The sequence below is a fragment of the Zonotrichia albicollis genome, chromosome 3 (assembly GCF_047830755.1).
Source record: "Zonotrichia albicollis isolate bZonAlb1 chromosome 3, bZonAlb1.hap1, whole genome shotgun sequence".
NCBI lineage: Eukaryota > Metazoa > Chordata > Aves > Passeriformes > Passerellidae > Zonotrichia > Zonotrichia albicollis.
The window spans coordinates 79,272,958-79,292,655 of NC_133821.1; the positions used below are offsets into that span (position 1 = coordinate 79,272,958).

The window sequence follows — 19,698 nt, forward strand, 5'->3', positions numbered from 1 at the left end:
GCTGCTTGTGACTAAGAGAGAATGCCAATACTGAGTGCTCTCACACATAGCTCAGGGCATAAAGGGCAAGTGACTTCTACCTCCTGTCTGCTCTTTCTGGTTCTAAGAGAGAATGCTGTCGTTTATAAAATAAATGTGATGAGATAGAATTTATATACTTATTTATTACTTGTTTCTTTCTCCCATTCAAACAGGATAAGCCATGTAAGGTAGCATTTTGGCCAGTGGCAAAAGCACAGTGTTTGGGTTCATAGGATCATTGGGCTTTACTGTTTATCCATTATTGTTTAACATTTCTGATGCTTTTTTTGTATTTTGGCAGATGCTATTTTCTTGTTTCCTTTGTGTGAGGAAACTCTTCTCCAGGGGGTGTAAATGACACATGAGACACCTTTTCAGGTAGTGCTGGATGTGGGTAGATCTGCTGAAAGATCAGGCAAGTGCATCAGCATAATAAAGCCACTGTTTAGTAAATACAAGTGTAGTTTGGCAAGCCCAGTCTGTTTTAATTCAAACCTCTTTTTAGCATATAAAATGTAACACTGTAAAAAGCAGCTTCAGGAGAGCACAGCATCAGGCCAGATGTAGTTTGCTTCTGTCCTGTGTGAAATAGAAAGAGAAAGCCTGCGCTGCTCTTTCCTGATGCAGTTGCATTTTTGTTCCTGTTAGTGTTAAGCACTTCAACATCGAGTGTTCTGATCATCACAATATTCTTTGAAACAGTAATCTTTATTTCTAGACAGATTGAGTTATTTATGGCAATACAAGTGTTTCCCTGGTATTGATTTGATTTATGGAATTAGGAGGCCTTTCCTGGCATTGCCATTGCCTTGTCTCTTTTCGAAAGCGTGAGCACTCATTGCAAAATATGGCTTGGTATTGTTTTGGAAACAAATGTTTCCAAATAGTCAGACCCATCCACTGAAAGAAGCTTCCATGCCTTTGGAGATTTCTTAGTCAGTTGTACTTTGCACAACCCATGTTGATGAAATACAAGTCGGAATGAATCACTGGAGAATTTTCAAGTGGAACTGAGAGATAATTGTTGTTGTAGAAGGAGCAGCTGACATCATCACATTTAGTGCAGGATCCTCACCAGTCACAGAAGGATTGGGTCTCTTCTAGACAATGAGCTTCATTTGTTGAAAGTAGGTGTCCTTCACTGAATATTCACCAAATTCAGTATTGCTCATTTATGTCCATCACAGGGGAACCATTCCAGCTTGAGTGAATATTGTCCTGGTCGATTCCCAGTTTTTAAAAGGACAACTAAGAAAGGAAGAGAGAATTCTTCAGATCACTACTTTCTGGCAAGTGCAGCTATGGGCTTAGTAGAGAGGACTTAATACTCTTTAGTAGCAAACTGTCAAGCACTATGCATTGTATTTCTCATAAAGCTTAATAGCATGGAATCAGTATTATTTGTTTGGCAGTGTAAGTTGCATTTGGTGTTTCTGATTTAACATCACTGGCTTTGATTATTTATCTGAACATGCTCCTGACAAGACTTTAAGGAGGTGATGTCCATTGACCATTCCTCTATTTAAGAAAGGCAGTGAAATGTATAATTTAATTTTAAAAATTTAAAAATATCACAAAGATATGATTCTCTGTTTGCATTTATGGGCTTTTTGTCTTTGTGTTACACATTTCTGAGTGGACAGTAATAGGAAGAAGCCTAATTTATCGGGTGACTATAACAGGTAAAAAGTAAGGAAACTTAGAACATGGTAGAAAATATTGGAAGTTTCTTAGAAAATGAATCTTGTGGTGACAGCTTGAAATTTCCTCCAACTTGTTCAAGTTTGATGCATATAACATGCCCCTGTAAAATATATTTTTAAATTTACATGGCAGGGAATAGTTTTTTGCTTTCTTGCTGTTTCTGGAAGTAGTTGTTTGTGCCTCTGAAACAATGGAGAAATGTCTACAAAACTGCTGTCTTAATGTAGGGTGAATTACCTGTTGAAGGGGTCCAATCTGCTGCTAGTCCCCTTTGAAGCAGTATGGTGCTTAACTCATTAGACTGCATGAATCTCATGCTTAAAAAAAAAAAGATTGGTCTCTGGACCAAGAAAAAAGATTCATCTGATTCATAGTAGGTCTGTTCTTCTGACAATTAGACACATGGAAATAAAATACTTTCTTTTTCCCCTCCCTCTCTTCAGGGAACAGCAGTAGAGAGGAGCATCTTTATGTAGCCAGTGTTGCCATGAAATATGTGATGCAAGTTTTGGTTGAAGTACACATAGCAAAATGAGTCAAGATAGGAAACTGCAGATAAAGAGCCTCACACATATAGACAGGATTCATGGGCCCAAAAATCCAGGCAGGTAACAAGAGAGCTCGTGTTGTTTAAATATGGTGTGGTACTTACATGAAGAGTAGTAATTTTACCCATGTACTGTCTTGAGTCTGCTTATTTTTGCAGTGATTCTTCTTTTGCTGAAATGATTTACTTGGGACTAGGAATGTTTTAAAAATCACTTTGACTGTATTAGGTCCATTTGAAGTTAGACAGTCCCTTATTATATGTGGTTCCATTAGAAAAAGGAAAGTTACTTTATGCATGTTTATAGTGTACACAGGGGGCTTGTCTGAACAATTTTTTTATAAGCAATGAACTACAAATTGGACTTTTAAGCACTTTTAAAAACTAGAATAAAGGTACTTTAGAAAATAGCCTGTTTTGTAATACTCTTCCCTAGAGCTATATGTCTTCCATTTGAGTGCAGATGTTAATTATTAGTTGGTTAACCTCAAACTTCTTTGGAGCAAAAATGTAAACCTGGTCACATGGCAAGCCACAGTGTTGATTTCTATCATCAGTACGTCTTAAAAGTTTTCTTAACAATAGTCTAACTTCTTTCCAAATGTTTAAATAACTTTACATTCTTTTGCATGCCTAACTGCAGATTGTGGTGCATGTGTCTTGAAGCCTGTATTGGGTGTATTCCAGTTAGATTGTTTTTGTTCCACTTTTTAAAAGTGATTTGATAAATCATAATTCTGACACAGTAACTTTGTGCAGATTTGTTTAAATCTCCAATGCTGAGCCAATTTCTTCTGCTGTAATTTATTTGTGAACTTTCATGCATATTTGTTTTCTGTAGATCTTTGTTTATAAGTACAATTATCAAAACTGGCATTGTTTCATTTGTGGAAAGACAATTTATTGCTGTATGACACTGTCATGTTTTCATTTTCTTTAATTGTTTTAATCAGTTTGGAAATCACAGCTGTAATCTGAGTAGTAGCTATTCAGTAAATCTGTCTTAAAATGGTGCACTTCAAACTATACTGATTTTTATTCATTTCTGTTATATTGTGCTCCCATAGCCTTACAGTGTGAACACATGATTTCACACTGGTCTCTTGTTCTGCCCATTTATGTTGTCCAGCAAATAACTGCAAAGTATATAAAACTGGTACATTTCTTGATTGTGAACAAGACCACCACTGTCTTTTCTTTTTTTAAATATGAAAAAGGGCAGAAATGTGATGTTCATCATTCAATAGCCATTGTCTTGCCTCTAGTACAGTTATAGTAACATTAATATAATTGCTTCCGTTTTAGAAATACTTAATTTGTTTTACACTCTGGATTAATTGGTTCTTTTTCTCCACATGAAACTCAAGTCGTGTGATGTGGTTTACAAGTGATAAGAAAAATAGGATTTGTGTCTTGAAAATGTAGAACAAATCCTTTTCTGTTTTATTAGTGTTTGGAAGTTACTTGCTTTCTCAGTCTAGTTTGCCAGAAATACTGCAAAATACGGGCTGTCCAGTTTGCTTTAGAAGTAAGAAACATTTAAGAGATGTTTGCTTAAATACGTTAGAGCAGTTAGTTTACTGGTATTTTCTTGTATTTGCAGAAGATAGTTGCTTTTCATCTCTCTGTGGAAGGGGCACAACATAAAATCTGTATGTGTGTACCAGCCATTCCTTCCCACTTGTAAGAATGTGGCAGTATAGGAATTGTTTTCCCTTGGCTTTTAAAGTAGCTAACAATTAGATGATAGTTTGGGATGCTGCATATGCTGTCTATTAGCTGACACTGGTACTGTAGGAAGCAAGAAGCACAGCTGCTCTGTGTGGTTGTGTGTGCTGGCGCAGTAAGTTGTGCAGTTGTGGTGAGCCTGGGGAACTGATCTGTGTTGAAAGGGTAATTGTTTTGCAGGATGAGTTTTTAGCCAGGTCAGTGTTCCAGTTCAGTTCCTAGGGCAGCTTTCCCCAGTCTTGTTCAGTCTCAAAAGAGAAATGGAGAGCAGGAGCAAGACCAGATGACTTGGACAGCTTAAATGTCATCTGATTTTGTCTCTACTGTCCAGCCAAATTGCTTTTTCTAAAGAATGACCTCTCAGTGTTATCTCTCTCTGCATAAACACCTGGAAGATGTTTTTGTATTGAAATTCATGGAGTACAAATAAGATTTTGAGATTTGTTTTGTTTTTTTCCTTATGCTGTATTTTGGGTTTTGTCTTTCCCTTACCTTTCTTAGAGAAATAAAAGGACAAAAATTAAGAACTGAGGAACATGTGTAGCAAACTTCCAAGTTTGTAAAACTGTGTGTTATTTCACTTCTTCCTAGGTATTGTTAAGGTTAAAAATGGGTGGGAGAAAGAGTAGTATCTAAACATTGAAATGTTTTCCATTTCACTGTAATCTGAAAACTCAAAAATCCAAATGGACAGTTATATGTGCTAGGTTCAAATATGCTGTGATGTATCTATTTTAAAATTTTACTTTAAAAAGTTGTAACTTAAAACATGCTTATCATTCAATAGTAATTCATAGGTAATATTTAAATAAATTTGACATTTAAATTTAGGGGAAAAAAAGACCAGTAAGCATGTTCTTTACCTCTAACTTGAATGAATTCATGTACCTTTATAATGTAGTTTCTCATGTGTGGTATGAGAAGGGAATCTTTGGTACTTAGCTGTACTAGTTGCAATCAAAGTCCACTTGTAATCTCACCTTTTGATATACATTTGCTGAAGTTGATGTGTGCAGATGCTGAACATGCAGTACTTTCATAAAACTGGTTTTAGATTAATGTTTATGGGGAATCTAGTACATTATTCATTCCAGCCACAAGGTGACTCGTGCAGTTGTTGCTCTTACAGAGCTGGAATTAAATGAGAAAGTATATATTCACTACAAAGGGCAGCATACAGCACTGGCTGAATCAAAGTTGTTTTGTTTGCCAGGTTTGCTCTTTTTGGCCTGGGCTGATTTTGATTGAGAAGGTTAAATAGTGATAGATGTCACTTGTGCTGAGGCCAAATGTCGGTCACTTTGTGTTTGGTAGGCAGTTGTTCTCAGAACTGATTTGTAAGAGCTGATGTTATTTCTATAATAGCAAGGCCTATGTGTCATGATACCATTAATTCTTTTTTCTTTATGCTTTGGTAATATATTGCAGTTTTCTGTAGTTTTAGCAGCAACCTTAAATTTTATTAATTTGATACTTTCATCTGCAACATATTTACCTTTTATGTAGCTCAAATTTTTTCATCATTCAGTGTCTTACTGTTAATTGGCTTGCTTCTTTATATTATTTATCTAATTGTAGTAAATCATTGGAAGTTTATCCTGAAATGTGAGCTACACCTAAGCAACAAACAGGAAATACAGCTTTATGGAGCCTTGGAAACACCAATGTAAATTTTGACACAGACTTTTGGTCCTTCTGTGACTTGAGACAATGAACAAATGACTTTAGGTCTTCATCTAGATCAGCAAAATCTGTCAAGTGGCATCTGCTGGTCAATTCAAAATGGTTTTTGGCTTTCAGAGAAGGGTTTGGTTTGGAAGGGACCTTTAAAGGTAATTTAGTCTAACCCTCTTGCAATGAACAAGGACCTCTTCAGCCTTCAGAGGTGCCAAATTTAACTAGTTCCCCTCCCATGTCATCTTTTCCTCATCTGCCGTAGGAGTTCTGGAGTCTCTGTTTATCAGTGTTGCATATAAATTCTTGGTTAAAAGAACACCAGGGTTGCGATCACTAAAAAAAGTGAAAATATGCCAGAAGTATTTTCCTTTGTGCGAAACATTAAGATGATTTTCAATAAAGTGATAAAACACTATATTTTCTCATTTTCCCCAGCAATTAGCACAAGGTGCTCAGTGACTCTCACCAGTTATTCAGTGTGTAGGCATAATCTTTTTTTATCATCCCCAGTCACAAATTCAATCCAAATTACGCATTCACTCTGAGAAGTTTTTTTCCTTGTAATACTGATGTATTTACCTTTTTTTTTTTTTTGAAGGTATCTGCAAGTCTGAGCTCTGGTAATGATAGTAACTTGCATATGAAAAACTGAGATTGTAAAATGAAAAGACTAGGTTTTAATTTTTTTAAGCTTTTGTGGAGCTTCAACCGAAAGTTATGCTTTAAATTTCTGTAACATTAGACTGCTTAATGATTTAATTAAGCATAGAACTATTTTGCTGTTTTCTAAACCATTTTAACTGTCTCAGTGCCTTTTTAACATATGACCTACTCAGCATCCCAGTAAAAATTCCGAGGGAGAGGTGGGAGTGCTCTCTGTTTACTACAGTGATATTCATCTGCCTCAATGATGAGCCTTTCTGTGTGCATTTGTGTCTGCTTCATTGGCATGAATTTCTGACTGCTATGACAAATGAGATATGCATTATGCAGGTAAATCATTCAGCATGTTGTTCTGACTTGCAAATTCCAGGTCTTTGCTCTGTATCATGTGTAGCTAAGGTTTTGTGAGACAGTCACTATCAGTTGTACAAATACACTTTAATAATATATGCAAGGAGTCCAGGGCTTGACTAGTAGCGCTTTGTTCTGGCACTCACTAAGATTTCTGTCAGTAGATTGGCCCTGTTCTCCTCCAACACCAATACCTCTGACTCTGAGGGGTTTTTTTATCTCCGTTTACCTTTTTGGGCCTCCTCTTCATGCAGATTGTAAATTTTTTTTTTGGAAGGGTTATATTGTGGTGGTGTCAGGGGCCTTTATTTGGTTTTTTGTTGTTTTCTGTGCTAACTGGATATTAGCTATAGGGCTACTGAGAACCTAGGGAGGGGAAGTCTTTGTATTTTAATGCAGTTATTTTGCTATTGATGCACATTTTATTAATGCTGTTAGACAAAACCTCAAATATTGCTCAAATATTATTTTTATTTTTATTTAAAAACTTGTTAGTGTCTCAGTCACAAAGGCTACAGTCTTAAGGCTGCACCACGCAGGGTGTAGGTTGGACATTACGAGGAAATTTCTTCACAAGAAGGAGGAGGTTGAGCATTGCAATGGGCTGCCTAGGGTGGTGGAGGAGTCACTGTCCCCGGAGGTGTTTAAGGAAAGACTGGATGTGGCACTCAGTGCCATGGTTTAGCTGACACGGGTGTTTGGTCATAGGTTGTAGTTGATCTTGGAAGGCTTTTCCAACCTAATTCTCTGATTCTGTGACACTGCCTGTGCATCACTGCTATCATAGATTTGGGGAAAGGGAGGTAAGAGAATGCAAATCTGAACAGAGCTGTGGAGAGATTAAGTAATCCTTCAGCTCATTTTGATACTCACTTAAAATGTGAAACTACATTGCTGTCTGATTTTTTGAGGGAGACCCTTTGTTTTCAGTGCAGAAAAGTAGTCACTAGTTAGTTGTGCTGTGCACAGAATTTCAGCAATTCAAAATACAAAAGCCAGTGAGATGACCTTGTAAAACAGGAGTATTTGGGCTGGGTGACACTACATCTGCAACAGATATTTCTGACTAACACTTCAAAACATTCCTTAAAGAATGCAGATACTGCTATAAATACATTGCCTTGGCAAGCTAGGCATCCAGTCTACACAGGTTTTACAGCCACTCTGAAGGCTGCTGAGTATATACAAGGCAACCACATGAAATGATCTATACAAGGCAAGCAGTCTTTGGATACATACTTTCTGTGAAGTGCTCAGATGTTTAAATTTTTTTGCTGTAGCACTGGAACAGAAAAAGATTTTGTAGTTCTAATCATGTGAAGAAGTAGAGCAGTGTGTGTGTTCTCAGTTAATGATGGTGACAAGCCTAAGATAAGGATACTACAAAGTCTTGGCATTCTTTGCAGAAACAAAGGCCTGGAGCAGGCAAATAGCCATGAAAGCCTTGCAGTGCTGCCAAAAGACACTAGACTTTACAGAAGATGAAAAGAGGGGGATGGGTGCCTAATTCAGGGTGAGGAAGGAAAGTAGTATATTGAAAAAAACCCTAAAATAGGAATTAAGATAATTAATACTATTGCAAAATGTGTAGAATATAGTAGCATTGGCTGTATTACTGACAGAGCATTCATTTACATATTTTGTAAAACAGGAAAGAAGATGGCATAAAAATAGCACATGTAAAGAATGACAAATGCTGTGCCTGCATTTAGCATCTATCGACTTCAGTCATGATTTAGTGGATGTTTAGGTCTTTGTTCACCTGGAAACGACTCAGTAAAGACCCTGCTTGTTAGTGCCCACAGCTAAGGGTGTAGCTGACACCTGAGGGCTGTATTTGCAGTAGGAGGCAAAAAGCTGAAATGTAGATTCTTTTAAAATACCGTAGGAAAGGTCCAAAAAGAGTTTGTTTCATTTACTTTTGGTTTCAAGGTCTTTTTTTCTTCTATGAGATTCTTACCCTGCTATGTCTTTTGTAAAGCAAGGAGGCTATCTAAATAAAATAGAACACTACTGTAGTGTGATTTCCATATACTGTGTTCTTTAGTGTGAAAGAAAACAATTTTAAAAAATACTGAAAAATGCTGTAATCTGAATTTTTTCTAATGCTGCTGTTGTTTCCACTCTTTGAAACTACTCTATTTGCACTTGCACAGTACCTCTCAAGTCAATCCTGACTATCTGTTGATGATAAGTATAATTATTGAACAACCACTAAATTGAAGTTTAAAAATTATATGATCAAAAAGGGATTGGTAACATTTTTCTATGTGTGTGATGCAAACTTTAGAATTGCTCAGGATTTACAGTTCTGCTAGATAAATCAGGATTCAGAACACCAGTTTTTGAGGATATGGTTTCTCTAAGTCACTTATGGAACTGCTCCCTCTGTAACTGCATTATAGAATTGAGTTTGGCTGAGGATGGGTCCATGGCACACCTAGTGCTGCTGTTACCAGATGAAAATTGTTTCACTTGCTTGAAAGATCCTGTTATGAAATTCTCTAGGAAAAACTATAATGAGGATTTGAGGTATGTGCAATCTCAACTTTAAAAACTTCAATGGATCTAGAGCATTTTATCTTTCTGCCTGCTTGCTGGAATTTCTCCCCCACATGGAAGTGTCTTGAATGTTCTCCACCTTCATGCACAACCTTTTTTGGAAGACTCATGAATAGGCATATCTTTCACTAATATATTTTTAAGTACATTTGTTGTAAAGGATAATACTGTCTCCCACATTGTTTAATTATGTATTAACACAACAAACAGACAATATTTATACCAATACATCACTTAATGTAAGCTATGATAATAGGACTACTTTATTTTAGTCAAGTTTATGGTTAAATATTTTAATGTTACATTGAAAGGTTTGGTTACTTTGGTGATTGAGGCTGTATATTGTTTTTATTAAATTAAATCTGGTAGACTGAAACTTCTATTCTGAGTAAAGGCTTTAAGTAGAGATTTGCAGCTGTAACACCCTCTGAAGTTTTCTGGTGCAGTTAGAGATCACAAGGTAGAAGATAGGAGTCTGCTAACACTAAGACTTGCTTTACTTTGTTACCTTTACTGTCTGACATAGTATGCTTTAGAGGTTGACATCCAGAGAATCATTTCTGTTAAGTGGTTTATGCTCAGCCAGACTTGACCAACAGCAAAATTTCCATCCGGCTGCCTGCTTGTGCAACCCACCACCCCCAGTCTGGTAATGGAAGGGGGTAAAATAGGAAAAACAGAAACAGTAAAACAATAGGTTGAGATAACAACAGGGAAGCTGCTTGCCAATTACCGTTGCAGGCAAAACAAACTCTGTTTGGGAAAAAATAGCTGTTTTATTGCCAACTAAAATTGATTCAGGTGGTGAGAAAGAAATTCAAAACAGCACACCTTTTGTCCCCCTTCCCCCAGGCTCAGCTCTGCTTCTCACATCCCCCACCCGTGCCATGCCCGCTCACATGGAGAGTGGCAGGGGGGTTGCAGCCAGTACACAATGGTGTCTCTGCCTTCTTCCTCATCGTGGCTTTACTCCGATGGGGGCTCTCATGGGCTTCAGTTCCTTCAGGAGTATCCTTGTGCTCCACTGTGGCATCCTCCATGGACTGCAGGGAATATCTGCTGTTCCTGTTCCATGGAGATGTTCCTCCTCCACTTTTCCTCTGATTGTGGTGTTCCTTTTCCTAAACATGTTCTCCCAGAAGTGTCCCCAGCTTGGCTGAGGGACTCAGCTCTGCTCTGCAGTGTCCGTTGGGTCTGGCCGTGTCCTGCACAGGGCAGCCTCTTCTGGCCTCTTCCCACAGCAGCCCCTCCTCTGCCAAACACTTGGCACATAAACCTGGAACACAGAGTTAGCAAGATATTGAGAATACAGTTTATTTCCTGGGTCATGAGATTCTGTCCCCTACTGTTACTGTCACACACCATGTAGTCATTTCAAAAGCCTACACAGAAATTTGGAGGGTGTCTGTAGGAAGGAAGTACTTCCTACTAAGTTGCTACTTGTCCAGAAATTATAAGCCTAAAACATAAAATTAAAAACATATTTTTTTTATTGAAATAAAAGGGTATGTGTGATAAGGAGTACCAAGTGTTGCAGATTTGCTTATGAGTAGGCTAAGAGCAGTGCTTGTATTTGTGGAGCACATCCTCTAGTTTTCATCAGATCAAGGAGTGGGCTGAAATGACTGTTACCTGCAAGTGAGAGATCTTAATGCAGATACAAACCCAAAAATTTCAAGAAATATTTATAGAATTATTTAGTGCCATTTGAAGAAAACAGAAAGAGAAAACAAACAGAAGGTGATGTCATTTCACTGTCAGCATAAAATAATGTGACTCATGAGTGTATATACTCTACAGTGTGTTATTCTGGGGAGATTACACGAACTTGGTGTTGTTCAGGAATTTATAGTCAGCATTGCTGAAAAGTGTCTATGAAGGATTATACTAATGAAAACACTGTTAACCTTATCACAAGACCAGAGAGTTTTTTGCCTACAGTTTAGAGTAACAAACAATTTTTTGTAATAATTTATGGTGCTTTTTATCCAACTAGCTCTGCAGCTGACAGAAAAATACCTGTTGAATAAGAATGTTTTAGTTTCTTTTGTGTAGCACAGGACAAAGGGATGAGTTGTGGCTGGAGCAGTGCACACACATTGCAGTACTTGAATAGGAAGATGAGCCTCCTGTGGAAGTGAAAGTTCAGTTACTACAAAAACTTTTTCTTTGAATATCTGTCTGTGCACCAGTCTCCATTTACGAGTGACTTGTGTAATTTGCGCCAAGAGAGACCAGTAAGATAGATTTGTGTGGTAGTGTCAGTCTTTAATGAACAGTTGAGGAGGGAAGTGGAAACCAAAAGCTGTGTGACTGTTCTGCCCTCCTTTTTTATTACTGACTTGTTTCTTCATATTTTACAGGATGTGGAGAAGTACACCTCATCAGTTTACCTGAGACTAGTAAATACACTCTTTTCTGTTCAAAGCACTCTTTTGTGCTTTGGTCAGTGTGGTCTAACATAGCCTGCCTGTGTTGCTTTCATGTGGTTGTGTTTCTTACCAGAATGGCAGCTTGGACTGGGCTGCCATCCTGTGAGTGCCAAGAGCTCACTCAGTGTGATAGCTAGAGTCTGTAGCTGGGGTCAGCTGCATTTCCCTCCTCTGTGTGTTTTAGCTCATTTTAGCTGGCTGGCTTCATAGTGATTTTTGTCACTCAGGCTAGAAATAGTTACTGATGTTGTCCGGCTGCTTACATGAGTAATCTGTCAATAGAGGAAGCAAGAATAATATTTTGTATGGGGTTCATTTTATAGACAGATCTTTAATAAGTGAATACCCGTCCTCACCTTGTATGTCTTAAGAAAAGAAGAAAATAACTATGGCTGTTTCTCATAACTCACAGTCATCAGCTTGAAGAGTGGTTTTTACATAGCTTATCTTTGCTTTTTGAGATGCTTACCTTCTTTGGTCTCCATTATTTCTGGAGATACTTTTAAATTATCTTATCCCACTCTGGACTTTTCCGGTTTTAGTTGGACTGCATAACAATAAATTTTTTGAGTTATATTTCAGTTATTTTTGCTTGGTGATAACAGTAGGGAGTAGATGTTCCTTTCTGCTGGATGTACCTTTGCATCCTATAAACAGCTAGGCTTATCAGTAGTACTTCTGAGGTTGTTTTCTAATGTCTCAGCAGGAATTCAGAAAAGATCCATCCTAATCAATTCCAGTCAGGAGGAGGTAGTTTTACGGAGATAATCAGAATACCTTCATTGAGTTGATGTATTAAATAAACGGTTTCAACTTTTGTGCTTCTTCTTGAGGTTTGCTCATTGTTTATGTGTAAAAAAATGAATGCCTCTCTTACATATTTGAAATTGTTTTCTGATAATATTCCACTTTAAAAAATTCATTTTTAGAATTCTTTTTACAATAGAATTGTTAATTTTCCAATTCTCTGTAGGCATCACTATTCACAGTTCATTTTTCAAGTGTTTTTGAATGTAAGTGGTTCAAGAGTTAGTTGAAAATACCAATTTTCTTTTTAAGATGGTAGTGTCATGTCTTTTGATTTATAATTATTTTGTTTTACTGTTGCTGTTAAAAGGAAGAAATCCCTTCTTTTTTCTGCATCCTGTAGTGACACTTGACATGTTTGTGTGCATTCTTCTTCTAATACTTGCCCATGCTTAGTTAGTCCTTCCACTTTACAAAACTGTACTTGAAGTACTTCTAACAGATTGCAAGTGTATGAAAAGCCATTTGTCTTCTGTCTTCTGCATCTCTTTATTAATTCCCAGCCCAAATTTCCTAAAATCTTAGGATTTTGCCACGCTTCTAAATGCTGCTGTAATATCTGTATTACTCCCACACCATTGTTCCCTATGGCTTTGCTTAGCTTCTTATAATGGGATCAGCTTGTTCTGTAGCAGAAATATCACAGCAAAATATGACTGCATGTAGACCAGTGTTGAACTGTTCTCTGAACTCATATTTATCTAGATTTGGGGTTTGTTTTCTAAATACTAAAGAAGACATCTATTCAGAATGTTTCCAGCGCTGTGTTTCATCTGTAGTCAGTTTCTAAATTAAGAATTACAGGAGAGGAGCTACACAGCTTTGAGTATCATTTATGACAAGTTAATTCAACTGTACCACAACTGTAGAACATGTTCTCATTCATTGTTGGAAATTAGAGTAATCAGAATGGATTCGCTCAATGTAAATCATTCTTGGCCAACCTGATTGCCTTCTGTGGTCATCTACATGCTTTGTTCAGACAGTTCTCCCATGAAACTGTAAGGCTTCTGGAGGAAATAAATGGAGACAGTATCTACAGAAGCTCTCCCCTTGATGGAATATGAGCCAGCAGGTAGTCATGTATGTGTGGAATTCCATTTAGAACAGATAGACTTCTGTTTTCTCTTGGAATGTATACATAGATGTTTATGTGCTCCTTTTCTGTCTTATTTGCAAACTTTATTCCTGAACTGGTCAATTAAATAAGTTCCCTTCTTAATAATGTTCACATTTTTCTTTTGTACAGAAATTTGTCCAGTTTGATCTTGGTGTAAGAAAGATTTAGATGTTTAAATCAAAGTCAGTGTTTACAAATGATGAAAAGGCACTTCTCTGAGGACAATTGAATAATAATTGTCAGATTCTCTAATTTCTTGTGCTGTGAAATTAGGTGTTCATAAGCTTGGGCAAGGGGCTGGGCAAGATGACTTTCAGAGGTCCTTCCAGCTTCACTCATTCTGTGTAAATTGCATCTCAGTTTCATCCCTACCAGATCATTGCTCATGGCTGAGCATTTTGGTGGTCAGAAGACATTAGTTCCTGTATCTTTGCATTGCATTATCATTCTGGTTTCAGTTCTCTTCTGATAATATTGACGTTTTCTATCTTAGGGTTGCTACAGATTTTTCTTGTAATACTAAAAATTATAGAGTAGCTGAAGGATTATGCTTGGTATATGCTCCTAATAGTAATGTATATGGCAACCATCTTCCAGAAAAAATACCAGATTGACTTTCTTAGTATCTCTCTCATGGGTCAAGTATGCAAAATGCTTTATTTTAATACTTCAGTAACATTTATGCCACTTGCTTTTAGAAGTATGGGTTTTTCAGGTGAGCTTTCTTTCTATACTCTATGAAAATACTGCATTTGTATTATTTTTGAAGTATTGATTCATAATTATTATTATGAATATTCATCCATATTGATGTTTAGTTGGCAGTGCCTTCTTTTCAGAGAAAATGGCCAGTTTGCTACTTGAATATCTCATAATATCTCAAGGTTTTGTGTACTGCCTTTTTTCTGTGTTACAGCAGCAATTTTTGTGTTCCTTCATTTACTACTTCATTCAGTGCCTTACAAAGACTCATAATTAAGCCTCAGCTTTACTTATAGGTGCTTTAATTAGCAGTCTCCTTGAGTCATACTGAGATGCTTGATCTGCAGGTGATTCAGCCAGTGCAGACCTCATTCTTTCAGGCCCATGAAGAGGGCACAGAATGAAAACATTTCTGTTGCTTGTCCCATCAGTGGCCAATTTTGTATCCAGAAATTCTGTGGAGAGCGGTCATATGCAGAATCTGCTGTTGAGCATCCCTTCCACTGATTCTACAGATGTGAAGGAACTGATGAACAGATATAAAAATAACATCATCTGGTCACTGTAAGTGGGCACTGTAGCAGTCATTGCTATTCTAGTGGCACAAATTTGTTTTTCTGTATCTCCAAAAAGAAACAGGAGCATAAGATTAGCATATTTAAACCATAAAACTCATTAACCTTTTCCCAGGCCAGGTTTTTAATTCTTGTAAATTGGCAGGTCTGTGTAGCCTGAAATCCTCAGTGGGTAGATCTTTTTTCTCCTTGTGGCTCTATTGGAAAGAATCCACTAGAATTTTTAATGGGTTAGTACAAACCATGGTTGCTATTACTGGAGTCTGGGCTTCAGACTCAATACCATGATATTTGGTGCACTTTGATGATTTTACCTAAATGATGGAAATACATGACTGTTCTTAACAGGGTCAGACTTCTAATCATGTCGATTTTAAGTTAAAATAGCAGTATAACCAAATATCACGATTAAGAAATCAATACTATCGAGGATCAAAGTAAGTAGCTGTGTAAACCCATGTAACTTGACTGCTGTTGGCCTAATAGGAGTCTTAGCTCAGCAGTAACTTGTTTGCTTTCTTGGCAGAATCAGAAATGAAAAGCAGCTCAGGGTGTGTATTCTGTAAGATTTCCCTGCAGTTAAGTGGCAATTTGACTCTGCTCAATCCAAAGCCAGTGTTTTTCATGGGTTTTTTTTGCACATAAAGGGGAGTACAGGGGAAGGGAACAGAAGGAAACTTTCTTTGTACATGTTCTCATTTTTATTCAACAATAAAAGTACATTTTCAGTTCAGCAAGAATTGTTAAATAGCTGATTAACTTGAAAGGAACCTGAATTTAAGTACAGTAAGTTTAGACTGTGTCACCGTTCTGTTTATTCTGGTGCTTTGCAATTTTGTCCTAAATTATGACATAAAAAACTAAGGGATCGTAAATTAACTCCAACTCAGAATACTTGGACAACCATTAAAGCTAAGATATTTTTTTAAATATGAAAAAATTCATGCTCTTGAAAGGAGTCCATAGCAAGTAGTGCAAATAAAATGTATAAGCACAGAAATGATTCTGACTGATGAGTTCTAGAAAGCAAACACCTGAATTCGTAAAATTCATGGGGGTATAGACATGTATATTTGTATATATAGAAATACAGAAATTCAATCTGTATTTCAATATATCAAATTTAGCTTGGGGTGAGTTGGTTTGTTCACTTGGGTTTTTTTAAGCTGCAGTGAGCATTCAGACAAATTACTTCATGAACTAGTTTAAATTTTCCCCTGAACATGATCCTGGGATACATTTAAAAAAACAAGAAGAACAACCCACTCTTTCCAACTTAGCAACAAAAAGTATTAAAAAAACCCAAACTCAAATCCTTCCCAAAACCAACCAACCAAACTTGAATAGAGAACCTGTAGGACTTCAAAGAACTATTAATTTTCTGATAATTATATTTAAATGGGGGACTCCTTTATTTCAAAATCAATCCTAAGTACAGCCATCAGTAAACACTCAGATTTGTTGGTGACTTGGTATAGAAAATAAATGGTTTGCTACCACTGTACAAATCAGTCCTCTCAGTTCACATGCTATCAATAGATTATTTTTTCCACCTTAGAGGTAAAGAAGTTTTCTGCCATATGAAGCTTTTACTGTCCTTTATTTTTGGTTTTTAAAAAACCCTAAACCTGTAGTTCTTAGGTTTTTTAGTTTTCCCTTTCTTTTAATGAATTTTTGTTTGAAAAACATGGTACGTAAATAAGAATTTTATTCTCCTGAAATACCTTAAAAGACATGGGCAGAATTCATAGATGGTGACTTCAACATTATGAATGCATATATAGATTGTGTTTCAACATTGATGAGGAGACTTGATGCAGCTGACTTGCAAGAAGAATAAAATTCAGCTCAGAAAATGGACTTGTAGTACCAGTTTTTTTATCAATTTCTTTATTTCTAAACATAATTGAAGAACAACACATTTGACCCCAGTTTTAAAAAAGAGGCAAAAAAGCTGTGCTGTTAGTGGGATTTTTGGGCATGCTTTTCACACGTGTAAAAGATTTGCAGGCAGTCCCCAGTCTGAAAGTCTTGTTATTGCTGCACTTCAGGATAAGCTGTCTTCAGTGGGTGGCCCCTGGGACATGACTGAGTGTAAATACTTCAGGCAAGCTCCACCAGCTAAGAAATAGCCTCAGTTTGAAAGAGTGGGCTTTTGGAAGTCTTTTCATTGGGCTTGTGGACCAGTGAAGTTGTGTTCCCTTTTTGTAGCATTCATCTCCTGGGTGATGAAAGCACAGCCAGTTTTGCTGCCCTCATGCAGGGAGTTCATCCAAACAAAATGCAAAGGGATATGTGCTGCCTGTCCTTGTGGTGGTGGTTGTTAGTCAGCAACACATGCTTACAGTATTTTCCTGTGAAAGGTTTTCACTGGCCACTGAGAAGTCATGAATGATTTTGGGGACTGAAAAGGTGGCAAGTGGATGCCACCAAATGCGTGCTTTGTTGCATTGTGGTGAGAAAAGAGCAGATAACATGCACTGTAGTTGAGACTAGTCCCCCTAAAAATGCGGTGGCTTTGGGAGGCCCCAGTCTGTATTACTGTACTGCCTTGCGTGAATGAGGAGCTCAGACTGGTCTAGCACAAAGGTTTTCATGGTGTGTCCTTTCCTCTGCTCTTGCTGCAGACTCACAGAAGCAAATGCTGAGAAATAAGTGTGGTTTTAGTAGTCTAGAGATTTGCAGATGTTAAAAATTTAAATTTGCCTGGTATTTTTTCCACTTACACCCAATAACTAGAATACTGAATGGCCTCATAGGTGCTCTGGATGTTCTTTTTAATTTCTGAGATTGTGTAATTGCTACTGAGAACTTTTCACAAAGGCTGAGAAACTGTTAAGCATCCAACATTTATTCAGTATGCAAAGTTATTCTTAGAGAGATGTGTTATTTCTGTAAAGAAAATAATTAGTAGTGAATTCTGTTACACAGGTGTAGTCATGGATATGTCACAAACCACATCTGTTCTGTTTTGGTTTTGTCAATGAATCAAGTGTGAGAACTTCTCTACATTAGTACCTTTTGCTTGAAACACACCTGCACTTGCCTCATAAATTTATCCTGTCTGAAGAACCTGAAAGTAATATGAAAAAACTCAGATATAGCAACTACTAAGAAGAAGAAAAAGTAGTCACTAGAAAATAAATGTTTACCTTTTGTTTTTAGGTCAGAAGACTTGTCTCCACTTACATGGTGTCTTCCCTTACCTCTATGTACCGTACGATGGTTTTGGACAGCATCCAGAGTGCTACCTTCGTCAAGTGGCGTTCAGCATTGACAGGGCACTCAATGTGGCTTTAGGAAATCCATCTTCTACTGTCCAACATGTTTTCAAAGTATCATTAGTGTCTGGAATGTAAGTATGACCTGTCAGGAGTTTTGGTTGCTTGTTTTGAATAGCTTTTTGCAGTTGTACTATTTGGACTTGGATGATTGAAGTGCTAATCTTTTTTCATTTTCCACCCATGGATGTCTTCATACAGGGCTGTACAACTTCTTAATTATTCTTCTCACTTGCTTTGACCTTAACACAGTTAACAGGTTTTCCCAAAAAACCGTCTTGACACAACCATTTTTCCCTAACTTGTATCCTAGTGTCTATAATTTTGCAAAATCTGTTCCTCTTAGTTCTACCTCTCTGAATTATTCTGTGTTCCCTGAGACCAGGCATGTCTTGCAGGAGCCTGAATCTAGGTGCTCTTTTTTTTCTGGTTTTTCTTTTTGGTTCATGTAAAATTGCCCCCATCAGACTCTCAAGCAATGTTTATCTGTCTGGTTCTTAGAGCAGCACAGGTCAGGAAGTGGAGGCTCTTAAACACTCATTTAATAATCTGTCAAGATGACCACTTTGTTTCATTTGGTGTAGCTGTCTATATTGAATGTTAGCATTCATTCTTTTAGTTCATTTTTATTTAATTTGCATAACCAAGGATTGAAAAATAACTCAAATCATTATGAGTAATAGGAAAATATCCTGGAAAAGCACAGGTAATCGAGATACATGCATTCAGTTTTTTCTCTTCAAAACTATGTAAATGCTAATTTTCAGTGTTGTGCAACACTATGTTTTATTTGCTTTTTTCATGCATTTCTGAAATACATTCTTTCTAATTGTTTAAGTGTAGGAAGTTAATATTTCTGTTCCCAGCCAGTTTTTGTGGCTTCTAGATATTATGAGTAAAGTGGCTGCAATAACTTGTTTTTATTTTCAGTCAGAACTTTCTGATGTTTTTACAGTAACGAAGAAGGTCACCTACCAAATGTCTTGATATTGTTATTTTGTGAGAACTCTATCAGTTGTAGTATAGCTGTTCATCTCAATAGTGAAAGCTGGGCAGAGGAAACTATTGATGACAATCTTTACTTGAATAAGTTAGAAAAGAGCAGGTAGCAATTAGGAGAACCTGCCTCTTTTTCACCTCTCTTGCCTTAGAATTTCAGAACAGTTGTTACTGAAAGTCAGCTGCTCATTGCCTCAAAGCAGCATACGAGTGTTTTGGGTGTTTTGTTTGCATTAGAGGCTAATGGGAAAGACCTAAATTAAATACATCTTCATCTTTAACTGGGTAGATAGACGTGCTTATTTAGTAGTCCTTATAGTAAAATGTCATTGAAGTAATGCCACAGCATAACTGGCTAGCTTCTTTCTTTTATTCCTTTCTCTTCAGGCCTTTTTATGGTTACCATGAAAAGGAGAGACAGTTTATGAAGATTTATCTTTACAATCCTGCAATGGTAAAAAGGTAAGGATCTTGAAGTACAAAGTTCTGTCTGGTTTCCTTGTATCTTGAATTAAAAAGTCAGGTTTGA

The 19,698-nt window shown here is 37.0% G+C and overlaps 1 protein-coding gene across 1 annotated transcript in view; it reads left to right on the top strand.

Moving 5' to 3' along the window:
- Nucleotides 1-19,698, top strand: part of REV3L (REV3 like, DNA directed polymerase zeta catalytic subunit) — a 113,185-nt gene that overhangs the window by 23,716 nt on the left and 69,771 nt on the right. Inside the window, exons 2-3 of the mRNA XM_014265668.3 lie at nucleotides 18,055-18,244; nucleotides 19,557-19,631. Of these exons, the coding sequence (XP_014121143.2) occupies nucleotides 18,055-18,244; nucleotides 19,557-19,631 (265 nt within the window). The remainder of the gene's footprint in view (nucleotides 1-18,054; nucleotides 18,245-19,556; nucleotides 19,632-19,698) is intronic.